Here is a 21951-nt window from a genome sequence, read left to right as displayed (position 1 = left end):
ATATTCACCGTACCGTACACGCGCATTCACTAGCTTATCGCGAGAATAGGGTGGTAAGATCTCGCGTTAGGGTCGAACTGGCAGGACTGGTATTTTTGACCACCGTCATATTATTCACTCCCGAAAGGTAAGCAATAGTTTTCTCAACAATTGACACAACACACACCACTAGTGTCACTCTTTGCAAATGTGTCTGCAAACTGTTCGCTTGACCAGAAACAGTCAACAGGTCCTGCATTATTTATTATTATTATTTAAAAAAAAATTACCATGGGCCATAGTCAATAACATTACCAACGAGCTATGAACCGATACATGGGTGGACCGCCGAGATCGCAATACAGTACGCCTTGACACTTGAATATCGAGCTCTGATCAATACACACGTTTTTCTCTTTCACAACCGCACAGATTGTGTAAGCCATTTGTGTGGACGCCCTGTGCTCTGATTTAAGGCTCACGCTGGGAGAAAGACTCCATGCCTTGCTGGGGGAAGAAATAAACAAATACAACCAGAATATGAACTCACGTTTAACTTACACCATGTGTTTTTGTAGGACATTGATTTAAATGGATTTGATCGGATAATAACTTACACCTGACCTGATCCAGTGTTTTTGGCCATTATCGACTAATTCCATGTTCAACACGGAGAACCCCCAAGTCCAACTGTCACCATTTCTTTTTACCCTCTACCAAAGACTTATTTTGCTCTTTACAACTCGACCTTGATGTTTAAATTAACCCCCAGAGGTTCTCAGAAGAGATGAGTACATGGCAAGGACAACTTGGGACAACTATCAGACCTATAGTTAACTCCCAAGGGGTGTCCATAATTCATCCTCTATGCTGTTTCAGATCAGTAACAAACTGGACTGGTCTTACTGACAACACTGGAACTCTCTGAGTTGTATATTCACATAGCCTACTCCTTGAATAATTTGATCTGTAGATGAAAAATAAGACTTTTGGAACTTTCTTAAAACATTGCAAATCGGAATATAGGCTTTAGAACCGTTTTGATCTAAGGTTTACAAATAGAATTGTAAACAAACCTTTGTTTTACAGCTACAAAATACAGCAAAAAAAAGACAAACATTAACTTTTTGTCAAGTTTTAGCTCTTGTATTAACAGCTGAGTCAATCAAAAACAGAACTAGAAGAATGTACTCCGTAGAGTGCAGATCTCCGCAATTGGTCAACATTGGTGGTGCAACTAGTAGGGATGGGTCATAAAAAAGGAATGCAGGGCTTGACAGTGCAAGCATTTCACTCGCATTTGCGACCAAAATAGATGTGTGCAAATCGGAAGAATAATTTAGGAGCACATGTGCACGTAAAGATTACATCCTACAAGCTGACAGTAAAGATGACATCCTACAAGCTGACAGTTGAATGATCCCCCCCCCCACGCTGCATATAATCTACTGTACTACCAAGACCTGTTGCTTGGACCAACGTCATTTCACTGGTTATGTCACGTGGCTGCGTCAACAAAGCATGTGAGCAAAGGCTCTTGTTTACTTTTGCTGGACCATGGGTAGCTAACAGTGGTCATGGCTAACAGCAGCAAACACTTGAATGTTTGGCTGAGCTTCATAAAAAAGATGGAAATGCAAAAAGAAAATAATCCCCCTTTGATATATTCCTGTCCTAATGCATCAGAAACGGATGGCAAAAATTAAAGGTCATGGTTCACAATTCACTGACTAGCCTAAATCTGCCAATGAAAGGTAGAATAGTTGCCTTCATGGCAAGCAGCTAGCTGTTGCAGGGCTGTACAGTGCGACGAGGCCATCGCATATTGCGCCAGAATTTTTCCTGTGTGAATACAGAAAAATATTTGGGGGCACCCTCGTACTGATTTCACAACCCTTTAATTCGCATTTCACTCCTTTTTTCAGAGGAATTTAAACGTCGCGAACTAATCTTGTTATATCTCTCCTCCCTCTGTCTCTCTCCGTCTGCCCGGAGCGGGGCTAGTTACACACTCAGGCGGGGTGGGGTAACTGTACATTGGATTATCCATATCCACGAAACCTTACTTGGTCCCACGTCGCGCATGCGTAACATTAAGTTACACTGCTATCATTAGCAAGCTAAGCATGCATAGCATAGCACGACCCGTGTAACGTTAAGTAACTTGTGTTACTTGTGTCACTGCATACAACTTGGTTTAATCCAAATATCCATTCAGAAACGTATTATGAAATAATTCTGGGATGTCTGACTATTTTCCTATGCCTTGTTTGGTGCGAGTTCAGCTGACACTGTTGACACGCCCACTACGCAAAGCGTGCGCTCTCTCACCCCCCCCCCCCCCCCCCCCTCCAGTCATGCATCCACTCAACTCATGGAAAATACAGCATCAGGCTATTGTTCTAAAAGTATCTCTAGATACTAATAAAATGGAGTATTGAACCGTTTTTAACAGCTGGGTATTGGGTGGGACATTCTGATTTAAGAACTTTCTAAATAAAATAGAAAGTCCCAAAATAGTTAATTAATCTGACTGCTTGTATTAATTGATCAAAAAGTAGCCATGTAATGGCGGCTAGGTGGTGCAGTGGGCAAGGCACTCACCACCAATGCTGGAGACGCTGGGTTCGAGCCCAGCTCTCCACATTGTTTTCAGTTTGGCTGGTCGTCCATACTAATACAATTGGCAGTATTAGGGGGAGGGAAAACTGATGGGTGGGGATCGGACGTTGTGGACAGCGACTCCTACAGGTCGGTCGGTGCGCCTGCGCAGTAGAATCAAGCAGCGATGGGGGCGGCGTCCCTCCAAAGCGCAGACCCCGCCCTGACGCTGAAAGATTGCGCTGCGCAGGTGAAAAGATGCGACGGCTGCTACCTCGAGTATCGGAGGGGACTTGTGCTATGTATGGCTTACACGTCCACATTGCAGCCGGCTTGTGGGAGGCATGAAACAGCGTTCAAGATAGGGGAGGGTTGAATTGGACGATACGAAATTGGGATGGGAGAAAAATTGAAAATGGGAGAAAAAGTGGATACAAAAAATAAAAAGTAGCCATGTGCAGTAATATAGTTATATAAAATAATAATAAAGCAATGTCGATTCTGTTCTTAATAAAAAAAAAATCTTGCAAAATAATAAGAGATAAGAGTATCGATAAAGTACCGAACCGTTAAGCAGTATCGATAAAATCCTAACGATACCAATCCCTAATGAACACTGTTAATACACTGTTATCAATGAAAGAAGACATGTTTGCAGCTGTGGTAATACTTCAGTTGGTTCATTAACCTGAAAACAAAAGCACTTAAATGTTAAATAAAAGGACCACAGTAATGAGGCAGGAGGAACATATTTTTTTGCACTATAATGGTAAAATTGTTATTTAAAAAAGTGCCCTGTGCCCCTAGTGAAAAAGCTTAGCATACAGCCCTGTGTTGGTGTAACCGGCAACACTGGCCATCAGGCGCGGCGATATAGGCGAGGCTGCAGAGGCAGCTGCCTTAGGGCCCGCCCCCCGTCTGGGCCTGGGACTGAATGGAGTTGCCGTTTGCGTGTGGGACTGGATCGAACGGCAACTGGTAACGGCAACTGGGACTGGTGCGTTTGTTTTGACTGTAGGCTCCTCCCGTTTTGCCAGTACTGTGGTACGAGTACGACTGATAGCGTGTGGTTTAGGAACAGGGCGTTTTGCACAAATCCAGCGCTCCCTTTCTTGGCTGTGACGTAGCCACGTAAGTTTCACAAGCAGCGCGGAGGTGCCGCGTTCACGTTACGTGGGAAGAATCGGAAGAACCAGCTTCCGACTGGGAAAAACCATTCACGTCAGCCTTCTAGTGGTAATTCCTAATAGGAAATATGGGATTTTTTATAGACACCGATATCTCCCACTTCGCGTCACGAATTGTGGAAGTATGGATGTGGGCGTTTTCATCGAGTCAATGCGTGAAGGCTTCCTAGTTGTAGCAACGAGATGTCCTCTGGTTCTTCCGCTTCTTCCCACGTAACGTGAACGCGGCATGAGGAAAAAGATCGCTTGCTAGGGCAACAAGCTATAACACATATGATCCATCATAATAAGTCACCTGAAAACATCACCACCGCTACGATGGTGTATTAAAATCCGACGACGCCGAGCAGCTAAAGGGGACATATAAAGTGTGGATATATTATGATTTAACAAGTCTTATCTGTCCAGGACGATGACAACATTATTGCAGGTAAGCTAACTACTAACGTTATCACGCTAGCTTGGATGCTAACTAACGTAATGTGAATGAATGAATGAATGAAAACTTTATTTAACAGATTGCAGAATGGGTACAATACAGTGTACGGCTCAATACACACAATTGTTAAGGGGATGCAGACCAGAGAAAGACGTTTGTCTTGTTTACATCAGGGTCCCCCATTTTCAATTCATAGTGATCATAGAAAACATATACGTTACCACCTAGCCACAATTTATGGTATTTCTAGGTTACCACATGGGTGGCGCACGTGAACACTTTGTGAATTATGTGAGGGTGTATCATGATGATGGTAATTTGGCACTTAACGAACGTTACCTATCTCTTTGCCGTTTTGCATAGTGCACTGCATAGTACCAGAGATGACAAAAGTTATGTGGTAACATAGGTCGCATCACTGCCAGTAGTCGGCCTATTACCCAATTCTGACTCTGGTATTAGTCAACTAACGTACTGTTAGCCAGTTAGTACTGTTAGCCAGTTAGTACTGTTAGCCAGCTACTGTAATAACGAAACTGAAATATCTAATGATGATAGTCAATCATAAAGACAGAAAACACTCTCATCACAGACAAGCTGGATCTGGCCAAATACCTAAACATGTCATGGTGAATGAATGAAAACTTTATTTAACAGATTGCAGAATGGGTACAATACAGTACAGCTCAATACAATTGTTAAGGGGATGCAGACCAGAGTAAAACTCAGCAAGACCGACGGCTTCTCGGTTACAGTGGGTGACAATATTATCACAAGGAAAGATGAAATTACCTACCTGGGTTCCATCCTAGAGGCTAATCTTTCCTGTGACAAAATGGCATCCAATGTAATAAAAAAAGTCAACCAACGAACGCGATTCTTGTACCGGATCTCCTCTCTGGTAAACAAGAATACCCTGAAGACTCTAGCAGGAGCACTCATTCAAGGGTACTACGACTATGCTTGCACCTCATGGTACCAAAGCACCTCAAAGGCACTAAAAAACAAATTACAAACATCTCAAAACAAGCTAGTCAGACTACTACTTGACCTGACTCCTAGAACCCACCTCACCCCTGCCCACTTTGACAACCTAGGATGGCTTAGAGTAGACGACAGAGTACAGCAACTTGCAATGGGCCTGGTCTACAAGATACACTACGCGACCAAGGTACCCATGTACATGTCAAAATACTTCCCAAAGGTCAGTGAATACCACGATCACAACACCAGAGGGAGCTCCACAAATCATGTAAAACCCAGATTCGGCTCAAACAAGGGACTAAACACGTTTCGCAATTATGCCACATCAATGTGGAACGCCCTGCCTAAAGCTGTAAAGGAATGTGAATCACTACCCACCTTCAAAAACACTCTCAAAAAACACCTACGTGAGACTGCAATTCGAAACTGGCCCCTACAAATGTCCTAACCTAGTTGTACAGTAAATGACCAAGTAAGGCTTTGTCAATATTCCAATGTACAGTGTAAAATGTGTGTGTGTCCCCTACCCAACCCCCCCCCCCCCCCCCCACCTCCAATGTACAGCCCTCACCCAACCCACCCAACCCCACCCCACGAACCTCCTCCAATGTACAGTTTCTACGCCAAATGTATATACACTCCTTTTCTGGACACTTTTGTATCACAAACAGTACTGTATTTGCAAATCTGATATGTCATAAATGTATAGATGTAGCAGTACTGTCTATCTGTATGTCATGTATGTCATATATGTTATGATGAATTGAAAATGGGGGACCCTGATGTAAACAAGACGAAAGTCTTTCTCTGGTCTGCATCCCCTTAACAATTGTATGTATTGAGATGTACTGTACTGTACCCATTCTGCAATCTGTTAATAAACTTTTCAATCAATCAATCAATCAGACTTTCGTCTTGTTTACATCAGGGTCCCCCATTTTCAATTCATTATAACATAATGACATACAGATAGACAGTACTGCTACATCTATACATGACATACCAGATTTGCAAATACAGTACTGTTTGTGATACGAAAAGAGTCCAGAAAAGAGAGTATATACATTTGACGTATTATTATTGTATTGTGATATGTTTTGTTTCATGTTGAACAATTTTTTTTTTTTTTTTAATAATAATACAATAAATATCGGTGTGGGGGGGGGGGCCCCGAGCTGTCAATCTCGCCTCAGGGCCCGTGGGGCATTCCAACCGCCACTGCTGGCCATGCTATGTAAGCCGTGAGTCTGACCTAATATGGTAAATGGACTGGTGCCAACCTGCTCATTGGGAGCAGTTAGGGGTTAAGTGTCTTGCTCAAGGACACTTTGACACACTGCCCCGGGAGGAGCTGGAATCAAATCGTAACCTTCTGATTACCAGACGACTGCTCTACCTCCTGAGCAACTGTCGCCCCCACGTTAATGTTAACTGAGGGAGGCTTTGCTGCATTGTTAGATGTAGGTTAATTGTTTTTAGTGTATTCTTGTTGGTTAATGTTAAATTAACTATGGCTCATTTTTAGAGGTGGACAGACTACGTTAGCAAAGTAAAAGTTAGCAACCAGGGCTGAAAGGTTATATTGCTTGACTCTGGCTTTTGCTTAGCTAAGGCACATGCTAGAGCTAGATTAAAGGTGCTATTGATAACATTCAGCCACTAGATGTCACACTAGAGCACAAGCATGTCATTTATCCAATCGGTTGCATTCCACATGGGGAAATGGGAAGTAGGGAGGGAATAGACCACTGCACTTCCACGTTACATTGAGCTCATGGGAGAGAGAGCGGGGGCAGAAAATGAATGAATGTGGATGAGAGCCTCAACATTAACTCTTTGACGGCCACAATCTTTCTCAATCTGCACTGACTAGCGCCAGCTTTTCTTGACCATTTTCATGATATTTCACGATCTTTGCAGAGCTATTGTATATTCTATATTATAGCTATGGAAACAATAGTATGGCTCATTTGATAGACACTATTTCTTCTAGTCCAACCCAGAAAATGTGATCGTTAGAAAAAGCTTGGTTTAGGTCTGGTCAAATAAGACACTGTGGTCGTTACAGAAACATGTTTCAGGTTTGGTAAAATAGACATAGGGGATCCTTACCTTAGCCAGAAGGTACTCCAAAAATAATAATTCCAATGATCCCATCGGCGATCGCAATTACTTGTTTATATGTAATTGCACGTGTTTACGGGAAACTATAGGTTTTGAGGCGAGCAGATCTCCTAGCGATTGCTCTGCAAGAGCTCCTCCTCCTCAGAGCGAGTCTTGACAGTCCAGTTCAGACATTGTCTCTACTGATCCCTTTCTATCAGAGTTCAAAAGGTAGGCGATACTGCCACCTGGTGAGATTCGATTGGCATTGCAATTCCAACGTAGGCAAATGAGCCAGGGACGGCTAGAGTGATCCGGATGACCATTTAGAACGGGGATCAAAGGATAAAGATCAAAGGATCCAAAAACGAGTTTACTCGTTATTGGTGCTCTAGCGTTGGCGGCGAAACACGAGTTTACTCGTTATTGGCCACCAATGAGTTAAGTGGTTGTAGCTACGACTGTGGGGGTGCTGGAGACATGATCCAATATACTTTTATACACCCGAGTCTCCTGAACACGGAGAGACCAATCCCAAGTCGATCGGTACTTTCTCTGCCGAACTATAGTCACTTTTCCGCACCTACTCCCCAAACTCCACATGCGCAGATTGCCCACGGAGTCTCTGGATTATCCAGAGATCTAGTTGTATCAATCTGCGCATGCAGAGTTTGTGAATGTGCATACGGTACAGAGAATGGTTGCAGCTATCTTGTTAAAGCTACAATTGGTAGGTGACAATTGCCACTAGCTTATTCAGCATGAGTCTGTGACCTAAAGTCATGGTAATATTAGCTGAGGGAGACATTGCTGTGTTGTTACAGTAACATTAGGTTAATTGTTTTAAATGTATTCTCATCAGCATAACCGCAAACACTGTGTGCTAGATTAAGTAATGTATAGGCAAAGCAAACAACCAACGAAGCAGATGATCAATTGATATACGTTTGTGAATGTCCAAATTTCCTCTGCTAACAACTGTGGCTATGATGTCATATCTGACTGGTGCACTGGAGCGGCTGGGTAGTGTAGAGGTCTAAGCACTGGTTCGGCTGGGTAGTGTAGAGGTCTAAGCACTGGTTCGGCTGGGTAGTGTAGAGGTCTAAGCACTGGTTCGGCTGGGTAGTGTAGAGGTCTAAGCACTGGTTCGGCTGGGTAGTGTAGAGGTCTAAGCACTGGTTCGGCTGGGTAGTGTAGAGGTCTAAGCACTGGTGCGGCTGGGTAGTGTAGAGGTCTAAGCACTGGTGCGGCTGGGTAGTGTAGAGGTCTAAGCACTGGTAGTGTAGAGGTCTAAGCAGTAAGCACTGATGTGGTTGGGTAGTGTAGAGGTCTAAGCACTCGCCTACCACTGCAGACATCCGGGTTCAATTCCCAGCAGCTGTTCCTCCAACTCTGTCATTTGTCCCTATGAACACAATTGGCGGTATTCGCGGGTGGGAAGCCAGTGGCGTATTGTACACATGGGCAAAACAGAGTCCATTCTCTTCGGTTCAAATAACAAACTCAGCAAGACCGACGGATTCTCAGTTACAGTGGGTGACAATATTGTCACAAGGAAAGACGAAATTACCTACCTGGGTTCCATCCTAGAGGCAAATCTTTCCTGTGACAAAATGGCATCCAATGTAATAAAAAAAGTCAACCAACGAACTAGATTCTTGTACCGGATCTCCTCTCTGGTAAACAAGAATACCCTGAAGACTCTGGCAGGAGCACTCATTCAAGGGTACTATGACTATGCGTGCACCTCATGGTACCAAAGCACCTCAAAGGCGCTTAAAACAAAATTACAAACATCACAAAACAAACTGGTCAGACTACTACTTGACCTGAACCCCAGAACCCACCTCACCCCTGCCCACTTTGCCAACCTAGGATGGCTTAGAGTAGACGACAGAGTACAGCAACTTGCAATGGGCCTGGTCTACAAGATACACTATACGACCGGGGTGCCCATGTACATGTCAAAATACTTCCCAAAGGTCAGTGAATACCACAACCACTACACCAGAGGAAGCTCAACAAATCATGTTAAACCCAGATTCGGCTCAAACAAGGGACTAAACACGTTTCGCAATTATGCCACAACAATGTGGAACGCCCTACCCAAAGCTGTAAAGGAATGTGAATCCCTGCCCACATTCAAAACCGCCCTTAAAGAGCACCTACGGGAGGCTGCAATTCTAAACTGGCCACCGTAAATGCCCAAAACCCCCACCACCTCCTAATAGACAGTCTCCTCCCCACCGCATGTATATATTCCCTCCCCGCCGTATGTATATTTCCCTCCCACCCACCCACCCCCTCCTTTTTTTTTTTTGATCAAATTTTTTTATTGTTAATTACATGAAACAGGACAACACAATAACCACAGTAACAAAAAACATAACTTCACAGGAGAATAACAACAATAATACAGAATAATAAATTATAAGACAAAAAGAAAAAGAAACAGCGTCCAACCTATCAAATATAGGTGGCTACTTCAATAACAAAAAGGGGTCTTCAAGACATGGCAACCTTTCCCCACCTTTACAAAGTGGAGTGACTTAAAAGATTGTTTATGAGAGTGTTGTCGCAGATTTACTGTAGATAGCCTAGGTCCCTTACACATGTTCAAGACTGCCAAACTCGCAGACGGTAAAGTGTAAGAAGAAAGAAATTCCTCTTCCAAGTTGGTTGACAGGTCAATCAGTCTGCCAATATTAGTCCCTTGGGGAGATGGCATGTGAATTGACATATAGCGCAGAATAGCTAAATACCAACCCCCCCTAAAATCCCCCCAGCCAAAGTTAAGAAGGACAAGACAAAAACCAAGACAGACAAGACATTTCCTCCTCCCCCTCCCCAGAGACCGCCGGACCCCCCCGATCAAGCGCCCCAACCCCGCTCAGCCGCACACGGCGGTCTTTACCTTCTCAGCTGCTGCGAACCACAGGTCAATGCCAGCCTGCCCTACCCCAATCACCCGAGCCGTGGATATCTCAAGATAAATCACATCCAATAGAGTTAGGGACCAGTTGATCATTGTCAGCTTCTCTGGCTCCTTCCATCTCATTGCTATAAGCTTCTTCGCTGCTGTGACGCCCGCTAGGACAACCCTTTTCAGTTGTACGGACGCGGGTAGTGTCGTTATATCGTTCAGGAGTAGCGTAACAGCTGTGAATGGGATAGTTAAGCCACACAGATCTGAAAGTTTGTGCGTTATTGACCTCCAGAAACGGGCCACTGGTGGGCAATCCCAATACATATGCATATAAGTGCCAGTGGCCTTTTGAGAGCACAAAGTGCACCGAGAGTCGGTTATCAGTCCCATAGCAAATAGCTTCCTAGGTGTAAGATAGGTCCTATGAATATAATTAAAATTAATTTGCTGGTGATTGGGGTTGCGGGAAGATAATGCCACATTTGCCCAAACATCATCCCAGTCAAACTCGGGGTCCAACTCCGGGATATCCACACGCCAGATTGTATCCAATGATAAATTTTTATACGTGGATTGAATTAAGAGCGTATAAAAGTCTGAGACAAACCCTCTGGATGTCGTTCTGTCCACTATGAGCCTGAGGAAGGGGTGTGGTTGCAAAGCTTGAGCCCACGGTACGCCATGCGCCCTCAGTGCTGACCTTAGTTGAAGGTAAAGAAAGAAGGACTCGCCGGGAAGATCATAAAATTCTCTTAAGTCCTGAAACGCACGGAGGCCGTTCTTATCATAAATATCCTCCAGAGTATGCACTCCCCTCCTTTGCCATTGAGGAATATTAACCGGCTTGTGTCCAACAAGTAATTGCTGGTTATTAAAAATTGGAGAGTCCAGGTGCCAAGGGCATTTAACCCCACACGACCTCTGTACATTACGCCACGTTTGGATCACGTGAGTAATGATCGGTCCATACCTCAGCCGGCATTTCGCAATAGAGACAGTGGAGTACACTACATCCTGCAATCTTAGCGGAGACACCGCCGCCGCTTCTAAGGAGCGCCACGATACAGCCTCTACAGGGTCTAGCCAGCACATCAGAGGTCTCAGTGAAAACCACCCACCCCCTCCTAATGTACAGTCCCCTCCCCATCATATGTATATACTCTGTCAGGATCTAGGGGTAACAGTACTGTATATTTGAATACCGCCTATGTCACAAATGTATCAGTACTAAATACCTATATGTCCCTATGCCATAAATGTCATGTATGTTGTGTATGTCATAAATGTCTATATGAATTGAAAATGGGGGACCCTGATGGAAACAAGACAAACGTCTTTCTCAGGTCTGCATCCCCTTAACAATTGTATGTATTGAGCCGTACTGTATTGTACCCATTCTGCAATCTGTTAAATAAAGTTTTCATTCATTCATTCATTCAGTCCTGGTCGTTGCAACAGCGTCCTACTACTCGTCGGTCGGGGTGCTTGTATAGCAGGAAGGTGAGGGGGAGATGGCGTGAACCTCCGCATGCGATATGCTCTCCCATAGCTGTCGGGTGAAAAGAAGCAGCTGGCGACTCCACATGTATCGGAGGAGGCATGTGTTAGTCTACATCCTCCCCAGGCCAACGGTAGGGCAGTGCAGCGACCAAGAAGGGAATCGGGCTAAATTGAGGTGATTGGAGTAAAATAAGTGTTTTCCACAAGGAGCCGCATCCTCTGGGTATCATTTATATGACTGTACGACTAACGCATCAGGAGATACACTTACGTGAATTCAGAGACAAAGCTGAACAGAGATCTTCAGTGGGCCGGCAGCGAGACGGGTAATGCAAGATTAAACCAAAAGGAAAAAGTTCCTGCTTGCTGCCCAATGCTGATGATGAGTGATCCCGATCTCTCTGTCCAGTTGGTGTGTGTGACCCTCCTGGTGTCCAAGTCTCACTGCGGAATAAACAAGAGGTTAACTACTGTACCCAGACCAGCTACACCTGCGCCAACTAACCTCCCCTACTGCAGCTTCAACGAGTCTCCCCAGACTTCCCACAACGCTCATTTGAAATAAAATGTTTTGCCTGATGATGGTGCTAGTCATTGTTGGGTCACCAAAATCAATAGGTGTTTTATGTTATGTCTGTGTGTTCCTATGTAGTGGGATTATTCAAACAATATGTGTGTGTGTTTTGAAAATGACAGGTCAAAACAGTTGCTGTCACGGTACACTGAAAGCAAGAAACTATGCAGGTAAGTGACTTAGCTACAAGTGTTAGTGATGTCATTTTGTGTTGCATGCAGTTTGCACTTGGCCCACAAAAACAGTGAATATGTGAATGCACTTTTTTACATTTAAACATTGTCTGGCATGATGTTGACTAGTATATATACCATCATTTCACTAATCACTTTTGTATTGAGAAGCTTATATTGTATCAAAAGTTATTTGATTCATAGGCCAGTTACGCATGAAACTGGGCAACTCAGTCAAAGTTTTATTGTCGCTTCTCATAATGTGCAAGACATACAGAGAAGTGAAATTTCGTTTCCCCCTTCCCACGGTGTATATAAAAAAAGATCTAATATAAACATAAAATAACATATAGGACACTATAAACATATTAAGTAACATATGGGACACGATGTACATACACTATACAGGACTATCTATACAGTATAAACAGTGGCTAAAAAATTTATGTATGATTGAAATAAATATAGGAGGTAAAAGAGAACTTAGTGGTACATAGTAAGTATAACTGATAAATAATGGCAGTAGAATACAATATTGGTAGTGAGATTATATTGATTGATTGATTGATTGAAATTTGTATTAACAGATTGCAGAATGGGTACAATACAGCTCAATACACACAATTGTTAAGGGGATGCAGACCAGAGAAAGACTTTCATCTTGTTTACATCAGGGTCCCCCATTTTCAATTCATCATAACATATATGATAGGGATGTTCGATATTGGCTTTTTTACCTATACCGTTATTGTCCAACTCTTACTTTCCGATACCGATATCAACCGATATGATATATGCAGGGTTTCCCCCCCCCCAAAAACGGAATAATTTCAGGTAATTAACATTACATATCTCTTGTCGTGGAATTAACACAACATTATGCATACTTTTGACTTAAAATCATAATTTGTTCTTACTTGCTTGCCTGGGTAAATAAAGGTTAAATAAATGTAAACTAATTAAAGAAATGTACATTGGATTATCGACAACCTTACCACTTGGTCCCTAGAAGAGGGTCTGGACTCTCGTGTATTATTGGGTTAGGACATTTACTGTACATTGGAGGGGGTTGGTTAGGACATTTACAGGGGCCAGTTTCGAATTGCAGCCTCCCGTAGGTGCTCTTTGAGAGTGGTTTTGAAAGTGGGTAGTGATTTACATTCCTTTACAGCTGTGGGTAGGGCGTTCCACATTGATGTGGCATAATTGCGAAACGTGTTTAGTCCCTTGTTTGAGCCGAATCTGGGTTTAACATGATTTGTGGAGCTCCCTCTGGTGTTGTGGTCATGGTATTCACTGACCTTTGGGAAGTATTTTGACATGTACATGGCTACCTTAGTCGTGTAGTGTATCTTGTAGATCAGGCCCATTGCAAGTTGCTGTACTCTGTTGTCTACTCTAAGCCATCCTAGGTTGTCAAAGTGGGCAGGGGTGAGGTGGGTTCTAGGAGTAAGGTCAAGCAGTAGTCTGACCAGTTTGTTTTGTGATGTTTGTAGTTTTGTTTTTAGCGCCTTTGAGGTGCTTTGGTACCATGAGCATGAGGTGCAAGCATAGTCGTAGTAACCTTGAATGAGTGCTCCTGCCAGAGTCTTCAGGGTATTCTTATTTACCAGAGAGGAGATCCGTTACAAGAATCTAGTTCGTTGGTTGACTTTTTTTTATTACATTGGATGCCATTTTGTCACAGGAAAGATTTGCCTATAGAATTGAACCTAGGTATGTAATTTCATCTTTCCTTGTGACAATATTGTCACCCACTGTAACTGAGAAGCTGTCAGTCTTGCTGAGTTTGTTATTTGAACCGAAGAGAATGGACTCTGTTTTACCCAGGTGTAATGATAGTTTGTTATCAGCGAGCCAGGTGCAGATTTTGCCTAGTTCGGAGCTGAGGGGTTTTTCAACCTGTAACTTGTTCTTGTCAGAGACCAGCAGGGCTGAGTCGTCCGCGAACAGGAACAAGTTGCAGTCACAAGCTGACGACATGTCATTTGCATAAATTAGGAACAGTAGCGGTCCAAGTATGCTTCCTTGTGGAACACCACAGCTCACTGGGAGGGGGGGGGGGGGGGTAGGGTACCGTTTACCTCTACCATCTGTTCTCTCCCCTCCAGGTAGGATTGCATCCAGCTCACTGCCTATCAAAACCAATTGCTTTTAGCTTGTCAATCAGAATGGAGTGATTGACAGTGTCGAATGCCTTTTGTAGGTCCAGCATGACCATGCCGCAGTATTTGCCCGCATCCACCTCGACCTGTTCGTATACTATTTTTTCCATGACTTTCGAGATGGAGGTAAGAATAGAAACAGGGTGGTAGTTGCCTGGGTCTAATTTGCTGCCATTTTTGTGCAGGGGGGTTACTCTTGCAATTTTGAAGTCTTTGGGTACGTGTCCCTGTTTTATGGAGAGGTTTATTATGTGTGTGATCATGATTGGGGTGATGGCGGCTGCTGAGTCTCAGGAATTTGGAGGGGATATTGTCATGGCCAGTGGCCTTGTTAGGTTGGAGGGCGCTCAGTTTTTTTGAGTACCTCAGCTGTTGTTACCATTTCTAGTTTGAAACCGTCTTTGCGGACCCCTAGGTTATTGTAGTAGGCTATGATGTGTTCTACCCCAAAATGCCCTGAGTGGGAGGGTAGTTTATTTACCAGTGTTGTGGCTATGTTTGTGAAGAAAATGTTTAAGTAATTGGCCACATCCAGCTTGTCTGTGATGAGTGTGTTGTCCGTCTTTATGTTTATGTTTGAAAATCTGGTTTTAAGTTTTTTACTGCAGCCTAGTTGATTATTGAGTAATTTCCAAAGTTCACAGGGTTTATTTTTGTTTTCTTCAGTTTTGTCATTGATGAAATTCTTTTTTGCAGTTTTGATCATGTAGTTTACGTAATTTCTTAGTCTGTTTCTTTGCAGTTTGAGTTCAGTCACGTGGGCTTGGAGTTCACTGCTCGAGCTTTTGGTAAGCTTTGACTGACTTTTACGAAACTCAGAGCATTTTTTGTCTCTGGTTTTCATAGTGGTCAATATTTCGGAGTGCATCCACGGCTCAGCGCAATTTTTTACTCTGGTGGTTCTTAGGGGGGCCATGTCGTTTAGTATTGTTGAGAATTTGGTTTTGAAACCAAGCCATGTTTCTTCAAGTGTACCACTGAGCTCTTCTGACCAGTCCAGGCTCTCCAGTTCTAGGTTAAAGGCCTCGCTAGAGTAGGTTTTGAGGTCTCTAGATGTGACTGTTTTGTGACAGCCGGCCTTTTGTTTTAGCTTTTTGCGGGTACAGAATATCATATAATATTAGATAGATAGACATGGCAGTAAAGTAAAGTGGCAGTGAGTTTGTGAAGTGGCAGTGTGTGTCTGTGTGTGTGTGTCAGTGGGGGGGTTAGTCCAGGTTCTGTGGTGGCAGAGTGAGAGCGGGGGGAGAGCTGGGAGAGAGTTCAGCTTCCTGACAGCCTGGTGTATGAAGCTGTCTTTTTTAATCTGCTGGTCCTGGCTCGGAGGCTCCTCATTCTCCTCCCGGAGGGCAGGAGAGTGAAAAAATGTTGTGAGGGGTGGGTGATGTCACCTGCGATGCTTAGTGCTTTGCGGGCCAGGCGTGTATTGTAGATGTCCTGGAGGGAGGGGAGGGGGGCACCAATGATCCTCTCAGCTGTTCTAACCGTGCGTTGCAGGGTCTTGCGGCAGGATGCTGTGCAGCCGCCGTATCACGCGGTTATGCAGCTGGTCAGGAGGCTCTCGATGGTGCCCCGGTAGAAGGAGCACAGGATGAGCACTGAGGCTCCAGCTCTTCTCAGTTTTCGGAGGAAGTAGAGGCGCTGTTGAGCTTTCTTCGCCAGTGATGCTGTGTTGGAGGTCCTCTGTGATGTGCACACCCAGGAATTTGGTGCTGCTCACTCTCTCCACCACTGCACCGTTGATGGTCAGTGGAGGGTGCTGGGTGTGCGCTCTCCGGAAGTCGACAACAACCTCCTTTGTTTTCTCCACATTGAGAATGAGGTTGTTGTTCCCACACCACATGATCAGTTGGCTCACCTCGTCCCTGTAGTGAGACTCAACATTGTTTTTAATGAGCCCCACCACAGTTTTGTCGTCCGCAAACTTGACGAAGAGGTTGGTGTTGTGTATTGGTGTGCAGTCGTGGGTTAGTAGTGTGAAGAGTAGCACATATACATTTACATTTACATTTAGTCATTTAGCTGACGCTTTTATCCAAAGCGACTTACAAGTTCTGTACGACAAGTCATCAGGAAGGGCACAACTCTATCAGCTGAGTAACAATGTTCATCAAAGTGTTGAGTGCTACAGTGTACTGTAGGTTAGTTTATTAGGACAAGTGCATGACAGTAAGGTTAGTTAGGCCTATGAAAGTCATAATGTTTGATGCAATGTATGGTTTGCAATGTATATGATAATGTGAGCTTCCTATTTTGGAAAAGGCATAACATACTGTATATAGCAGGCCTCAGAAGTTAACCTGTACTTTACAGCCTTTAACAGTAGTTAATTTACTCTTAAAATGTCCCCATAGTATGTACTGTATGTGGCCATGAACTAGACATAAAACTTAACAACTGCTCCAGGTTTTCAATCTAATTCCGATCAACTTTGCCACAGGGTGTCTCCATAGTCTTCAGTATTTCACTCCTACCAGTCTACCATTAGTCTACGGCCAGCACTGCTAGGGTTATTCCCCTGCATTTTGTTGGTTCAGCTTCTGAATACAAAATCATCTAAGAACACGTACAGTCCATTGGCCAATGCGCTGGTGTGCCCTATGTCCGTGCTGAGTCAATCATTACACATAGGGTACATACTCGAGCTCTGGCCAGAGTTCTGCCCTAACTGCTGAGTCTGATTGCCAGAGCACACCGCTCTGACAAACAACACAGAGGAAATCTCCTGGCTTCCTACTAACCTTTTGTCTAGGCGACCACCTTAGGTTAAAAAAGAAGAAATCTTTCATAGTGATACATTCTTTCTGTGATCTGACTTGTTATCTGGACATTCTCTTTCCTGTGGCAAATGTTCTATGTATCTGATTTGGTCTTTGACAGATCATTAATGTATTTTTGTGATAATGATGCTTTTTTCTCTCTCTCTCCCCCCCCCCCCCCTTTGCTTCGACGTGTACAATCTGGACACGCCGTGCTCCATTAGGTGCTTCCTCTGAGGACTTTTTGATCTGCCAATGGCACGCGTTCTCTCCCTGTTCCGGCCCCCGTCCCTCCTGGCCCTTGCGGGGCTGAGGCCACACGTGTTGTGCAGGATGTCACTGGACTCCCGGGCGCGCGAGGTGTTCTCTGCGGCCGTGGAGGCCGTGCAGCCGGACCTCGTGGTCCGGCGGAGCATGGAGCGTAACGGAGACTCTATCCTGGTCGACGGCCACTCCTTCGCGCTGAGGAACAACGTGCACCTGGTGGGCTTCGGCAAAGCCGTGTTGGGCATGGCCGCCGAGGCAGAGAGGATTGTGGGGGACCACCTGGTGAGAGGCGTGATCAGCGTGCCACGTGGGATTCAGGAGACACTGCGGAAACACGGGAAAGAGTAAGTAAAAAAATATATATATATATATATATATACCGATATAAAGTCCACCTAAAGGGTTACTGACAAAAACATTAAAACATATTCATATTCGTGGCGGCTACGTGGCGTAGTGGGCAAGGCACTCGCCACGAAATGCTGGAGACGCTGGGCTCGTCAGTTCGAGCCCAGCGCTCCACATTTGCTTTCAGTTTAGCTGGTCGTCCGTACTAATACAATTGGCAGTATTAGAGGGTGGGAAACTGATGGGTGGGGATCGGGCGTTGTGGACAGCGACTCCTACAGGTCGGTTGGTGCGCCTGCACAGTAGAATCAGGAAGTGTCGGGGGCAGCGTGAGCCTCCCACGCGTTACTCCTCGCCACTGAGAGATCGAGCTGCGCAGGTGAAAAGATGCGACTGCTGTTACCTCAAGTACCGGAGGGGACTTGTGCTATGTATGACTTAGTCCACATTGCAGCCGGCTTGTGGGAGGCAAGAAACAGCGTCCGTGACAGGGGAGGGTTGAATTGGATGATACGAAATTGGGATGGGAGAAAATATATAGAAAATGGGAGAAAAAGTGGATAAAAAAAAAACATATTCATATTCATCCCCTCCTCAGCCACATGCTTCTATCAGCCAACAGTCGTATCAAAGTAATGGAGGGAGCTAAGCACAACTTGCCCGACACCGATGCCCAGCAGGCGGCCGAGTGCATCAAGGAGCTGGCCAGTGAACTGACCGAGAAAGACTTGCTGCTCGTACTCATTTCAGGTACAACACAAATGTCATATGAATTGAGCACACACTAGACTAACTTATTTTCACATGTAGATCTAGTGAATAAGTACTTCTACTCAAGTCTTTAGGTACTTGTTCTTCAGTATTTCCATTTTAGGGAACTTAGCCTCCCTCATCCTACACATTGATGATGTTGTCGATCTATAGAGTCCTTCCTCAGCTGAGCTGCATACTGGGGATACCCAGCTCCTCCCTAGTAAGCCACAAAACGAATGTAAAGTAATGGGGCCACTATAAAAAGCACTTCAACATACTGCTTTCTTTGCATTTGGTGCACTGTGGAATAGGCCTCAGAGCTTTTTGCACAGACTGAAGAGCCCCATTACTTTTCTTTTATGACAAACTAGCCAGAGCTGTGGCTATCCAGTATGAAGCACAGCATGGGTTGTGCTGTGAAAGGTCTCTGCCGATTGGCAACATCATTGCCAAGTAGGAGAATAGGGCTAGCAGTCTGAACATTCTCAACTAACCCTGTAATACTTTTACTCCACTACATTTCAAAGGAAATATCAATTTTTTTTACTCTACTACATTTCAAAGGAAATATCTTATATATATATTTTTTTTACTCCACTACATTGATCTGTTTCTTGCAGTTAATCTTCTACCTGCAAAACATAAGTTAATGCACTTTCAACATGCAAGCCTGCCAATTTCAACCTTCTGTACTTGCTAAAACTGCTTTAATATAACCTTTAGTTAGTCAACGCGTGCAATTGATTTGAGAATGCATACTTTTACTTTTCATATTCAATATACATTGAATATAATTTACTTTTACTATAGTAGAATATTTTGAATGGAGGTCTTACATTGAATATAATTTACTTTTATGCTTCTGAATTTTGAGTATCATTTCAGGTTATTTCTACTTTTAAACTTAATTCGTAAAGGATGTATACTTTTCCCCACCACTGCTAGGTGGAGGCTCTGCACTCTTACCTGCACCTGTCCCACCGATCTCCTTAAAAGAGAAACAGGACGTTACCCGCAGACTGGCAGGTGCTGGTGCCACTATTCAGGAGCTGAACACCGTACGCCGCTCCCTGTCCATGTTGAAGGGTGGAGGGCTTGCATGCTGTGCTCACCCTGCCCAGGTAAGGTGTTATGCATTCCTAAGAACATAATTATATTCAATCAAGAGGACAAATTCCAATAACTTAAAAACCTGGGTCCATATTCACAAAGCCTCTCAAAAAGGGAGGATTGGTGTCAATAAGTGTTCCTAGTCACTGACCCCAGATCAGCACTCCTACTCAGGAGGTAGAGTGGTCGTCTGGTAATCGGAAGGTTCCCGGTTCGATTCCCGCTCCTCCCGGGCAGCGCGTCCAAGTGTTCTTGAGCAAGACACTTAACCCCTAACTGCTCCCGATGAGCAGGTCGGCGCCTTGCATGGCTGCCTCCGCCGTCAGTGTGTGTGAATGAGTGAATGTGAGGGACAAAATTGCTATATAAATGCACCATTTACCAATATGGTATTTTCGCTTTTCTTTTTACTACAGGTGGTTGCACTGATTCTGTCTGACGTGATTGGAGATCCGCTGGACCTGATAGCCAGTGGCCCTACAGTGTGGAGTGAGGTGTTGCCTGAGGAGGTTTTATCAGTCTTTGAACGTTACAAGATGTCTGCCGCTCTCCCTTCCTCTGTAAAGGAAGTCCTCGGAAAACCTAGTCCCAAGCTGGAGATGGGAAAGCCGTCGGATAACACAGGGCGTGTTCTCAATGCCGTCATTGGCTCCAATAGTATTGCGCTTAAGTGTGCAGGTCGCCGCGCGCGAGAGTTAGGCTTCCGTCCCGTCGTGCTGTCGCCGGGGGTGTGCGGGGACGTAAGGTCCGTTTCCCACCTCTACGGCTTACTAGCACGCTTCGCCTGTTCCCCGGGCGAGCCCCCTCCGCAACTTGCTGCAGAGCTTCTGAGACTGGGTCCCCAGGTCGGTGTAGAGACCTGGGACCTGTGCCGTACCATGCAGGTGCTCAGCGAGGCCCGTGCGGAGGGCTGGGGCGCCACGTGCCTGTTAGCCGGGGGGGAGCCCACCGTAGAGCTCACGGGCAAGGGGCGCGGCGGGCGGAACCAGGAGCTGGCCCTGCGTGTGGGGCTGGAGCTGAGAAGCATCAATTGCCCGCCCGAGGGCCCCGCGTTCCTGAGCGGCGGAACCGATGGTCAGGACGGGCCCACCGAGGCGGCCGGGGCGGTCACCGACGGAGGGGTGTGGGATGAGGCGCGAGCGCAAGGACTGGACATCGACGGCTCCCTTGTTGACAATGATTCTTTCACTTTGTTCTCTCATCTCTCTGGTGGGCAGCGCCTGCTCTTGCCAGGCCTGACGGGGACCAACGTGATGGATGTGCACATGCTGCTCATTCCAGCAGTGCCCATCAAAGTAAAATAGATTTGGCCCAGAGCAGCACACACTAATAATAGTGCTCAATGCCTTTTAACGTAAAATATTTCGCCCAGAGCAGCACACTAATAATAGTGCTCAATGCCTTTTAACGTAAAAGATTTCGCCCAGAGCTGCACACACTAATATAGTGTTCAGTGCCTGTTAACGTAAAATAGATTTCACCCAGAGCTGCACACACTAATATAGTGTGTTCAGTGCCCGTTAACGTTAAATAGATTTGACACACACTAACGGAGTGTTAAGAGAGGTATTCAAGGTACTTGATATTCCAGTTCTGGTGCTTTTCTGTACACTACATTGTAAATGCATCTTAGAAAACACAGTATCATAGATGCAAAGCTCTTTACATAACACATTTACTGTGAGCTACCACTAGGGGCAGAACGGGTAACAAGTGAGCAAGTTAATGTGTGTGAGTTTGACATTGCTGGTCATAGAGATGCTGCTTCACATCTAAATTGTTTGATGAAAATGTGGATCTTGTACCAGTATGTATGCACAATTTACCTTATTATAGGCACTGAGTAATTTTGGGTATCGGAAAATGTGCCAACATCATAAGGTGTTGCAAGCTTTTATATTCTTATAATAGGAGCTCAAGGTTTATATGGGTTTGATGGGATTCTTCCTAAAATCAATAAAGTATGGTGTGATTCTATAAAGAAACAAAATCATTTGTTGCATAATTCAATGTTTTCATGTTTCAGGCAACTTCTATTAGAATTAAACCTTCCATTGGCATCCAACCCTACCAATGGGAGATT

General features: G+C 44.7%; 1 protein-coding gene across 3 annotated transcripts; it reads left to right on the top strand.

Annotated features, from left to right (window-relative positions):
- The first annotated feature begins 52 nt into the window (after positions 1-52).
- Positions 53-21845, top strand: glyctk (glycerate kinase). 3 transcript variants are annotated; one of them, XM_084316529.1, is made up of 7 exons: positions 53-127; positions 12416-12463; positions 14673-14719; positions 17615-18001; positions 18604-18755; positions 19704-19879; positions 20285-21845. In XM_084316529.1, the coding sequence occupies exons 4-7, from the start codon at positions 17646-17648 to the stop codon at positions 21170-21172; spliced, it is 1572 nt and encodes a 523-aa protein (XP_084172655.1). In that variant the 5' UTR covers positions 53-127; positions 12416-12463; positions 14673-14719; positions 17615-17645; the 3' UTR covers positions 21173-21845. The 3 variants fall into 3 exon arrangements, with proteins under 3 accessions (XP_084172655.1, XP_084172654.1, XP_084172653.1); XM_084316528.1 differs by having other exon boundaries at positions 14673-14757; XM_084316527.1 differs by lacking the exon at positions 14673-14719.
- The last annotated feature ends 106 nt before the right edge of the window (positions 21846-21951 follow it).

Source organism: Notolepis coatsorum (genome assembly GCF_963971535.1).
Source record: "Notolepis coatsorum genome assembly, chromosome: 6".
Taxonomy (NCBI): Eukaryota; Metazoa; Chordata; class Actinopteri; order Aulopiformes; family Paralepididae; genus Notolepis; species Notolepis coatsorum.
The sequence above is the reverse complement of the archived record's forward strand: the minus strand, read 5'-3'. Positions and strand labels throughout refer to the sequence as shown.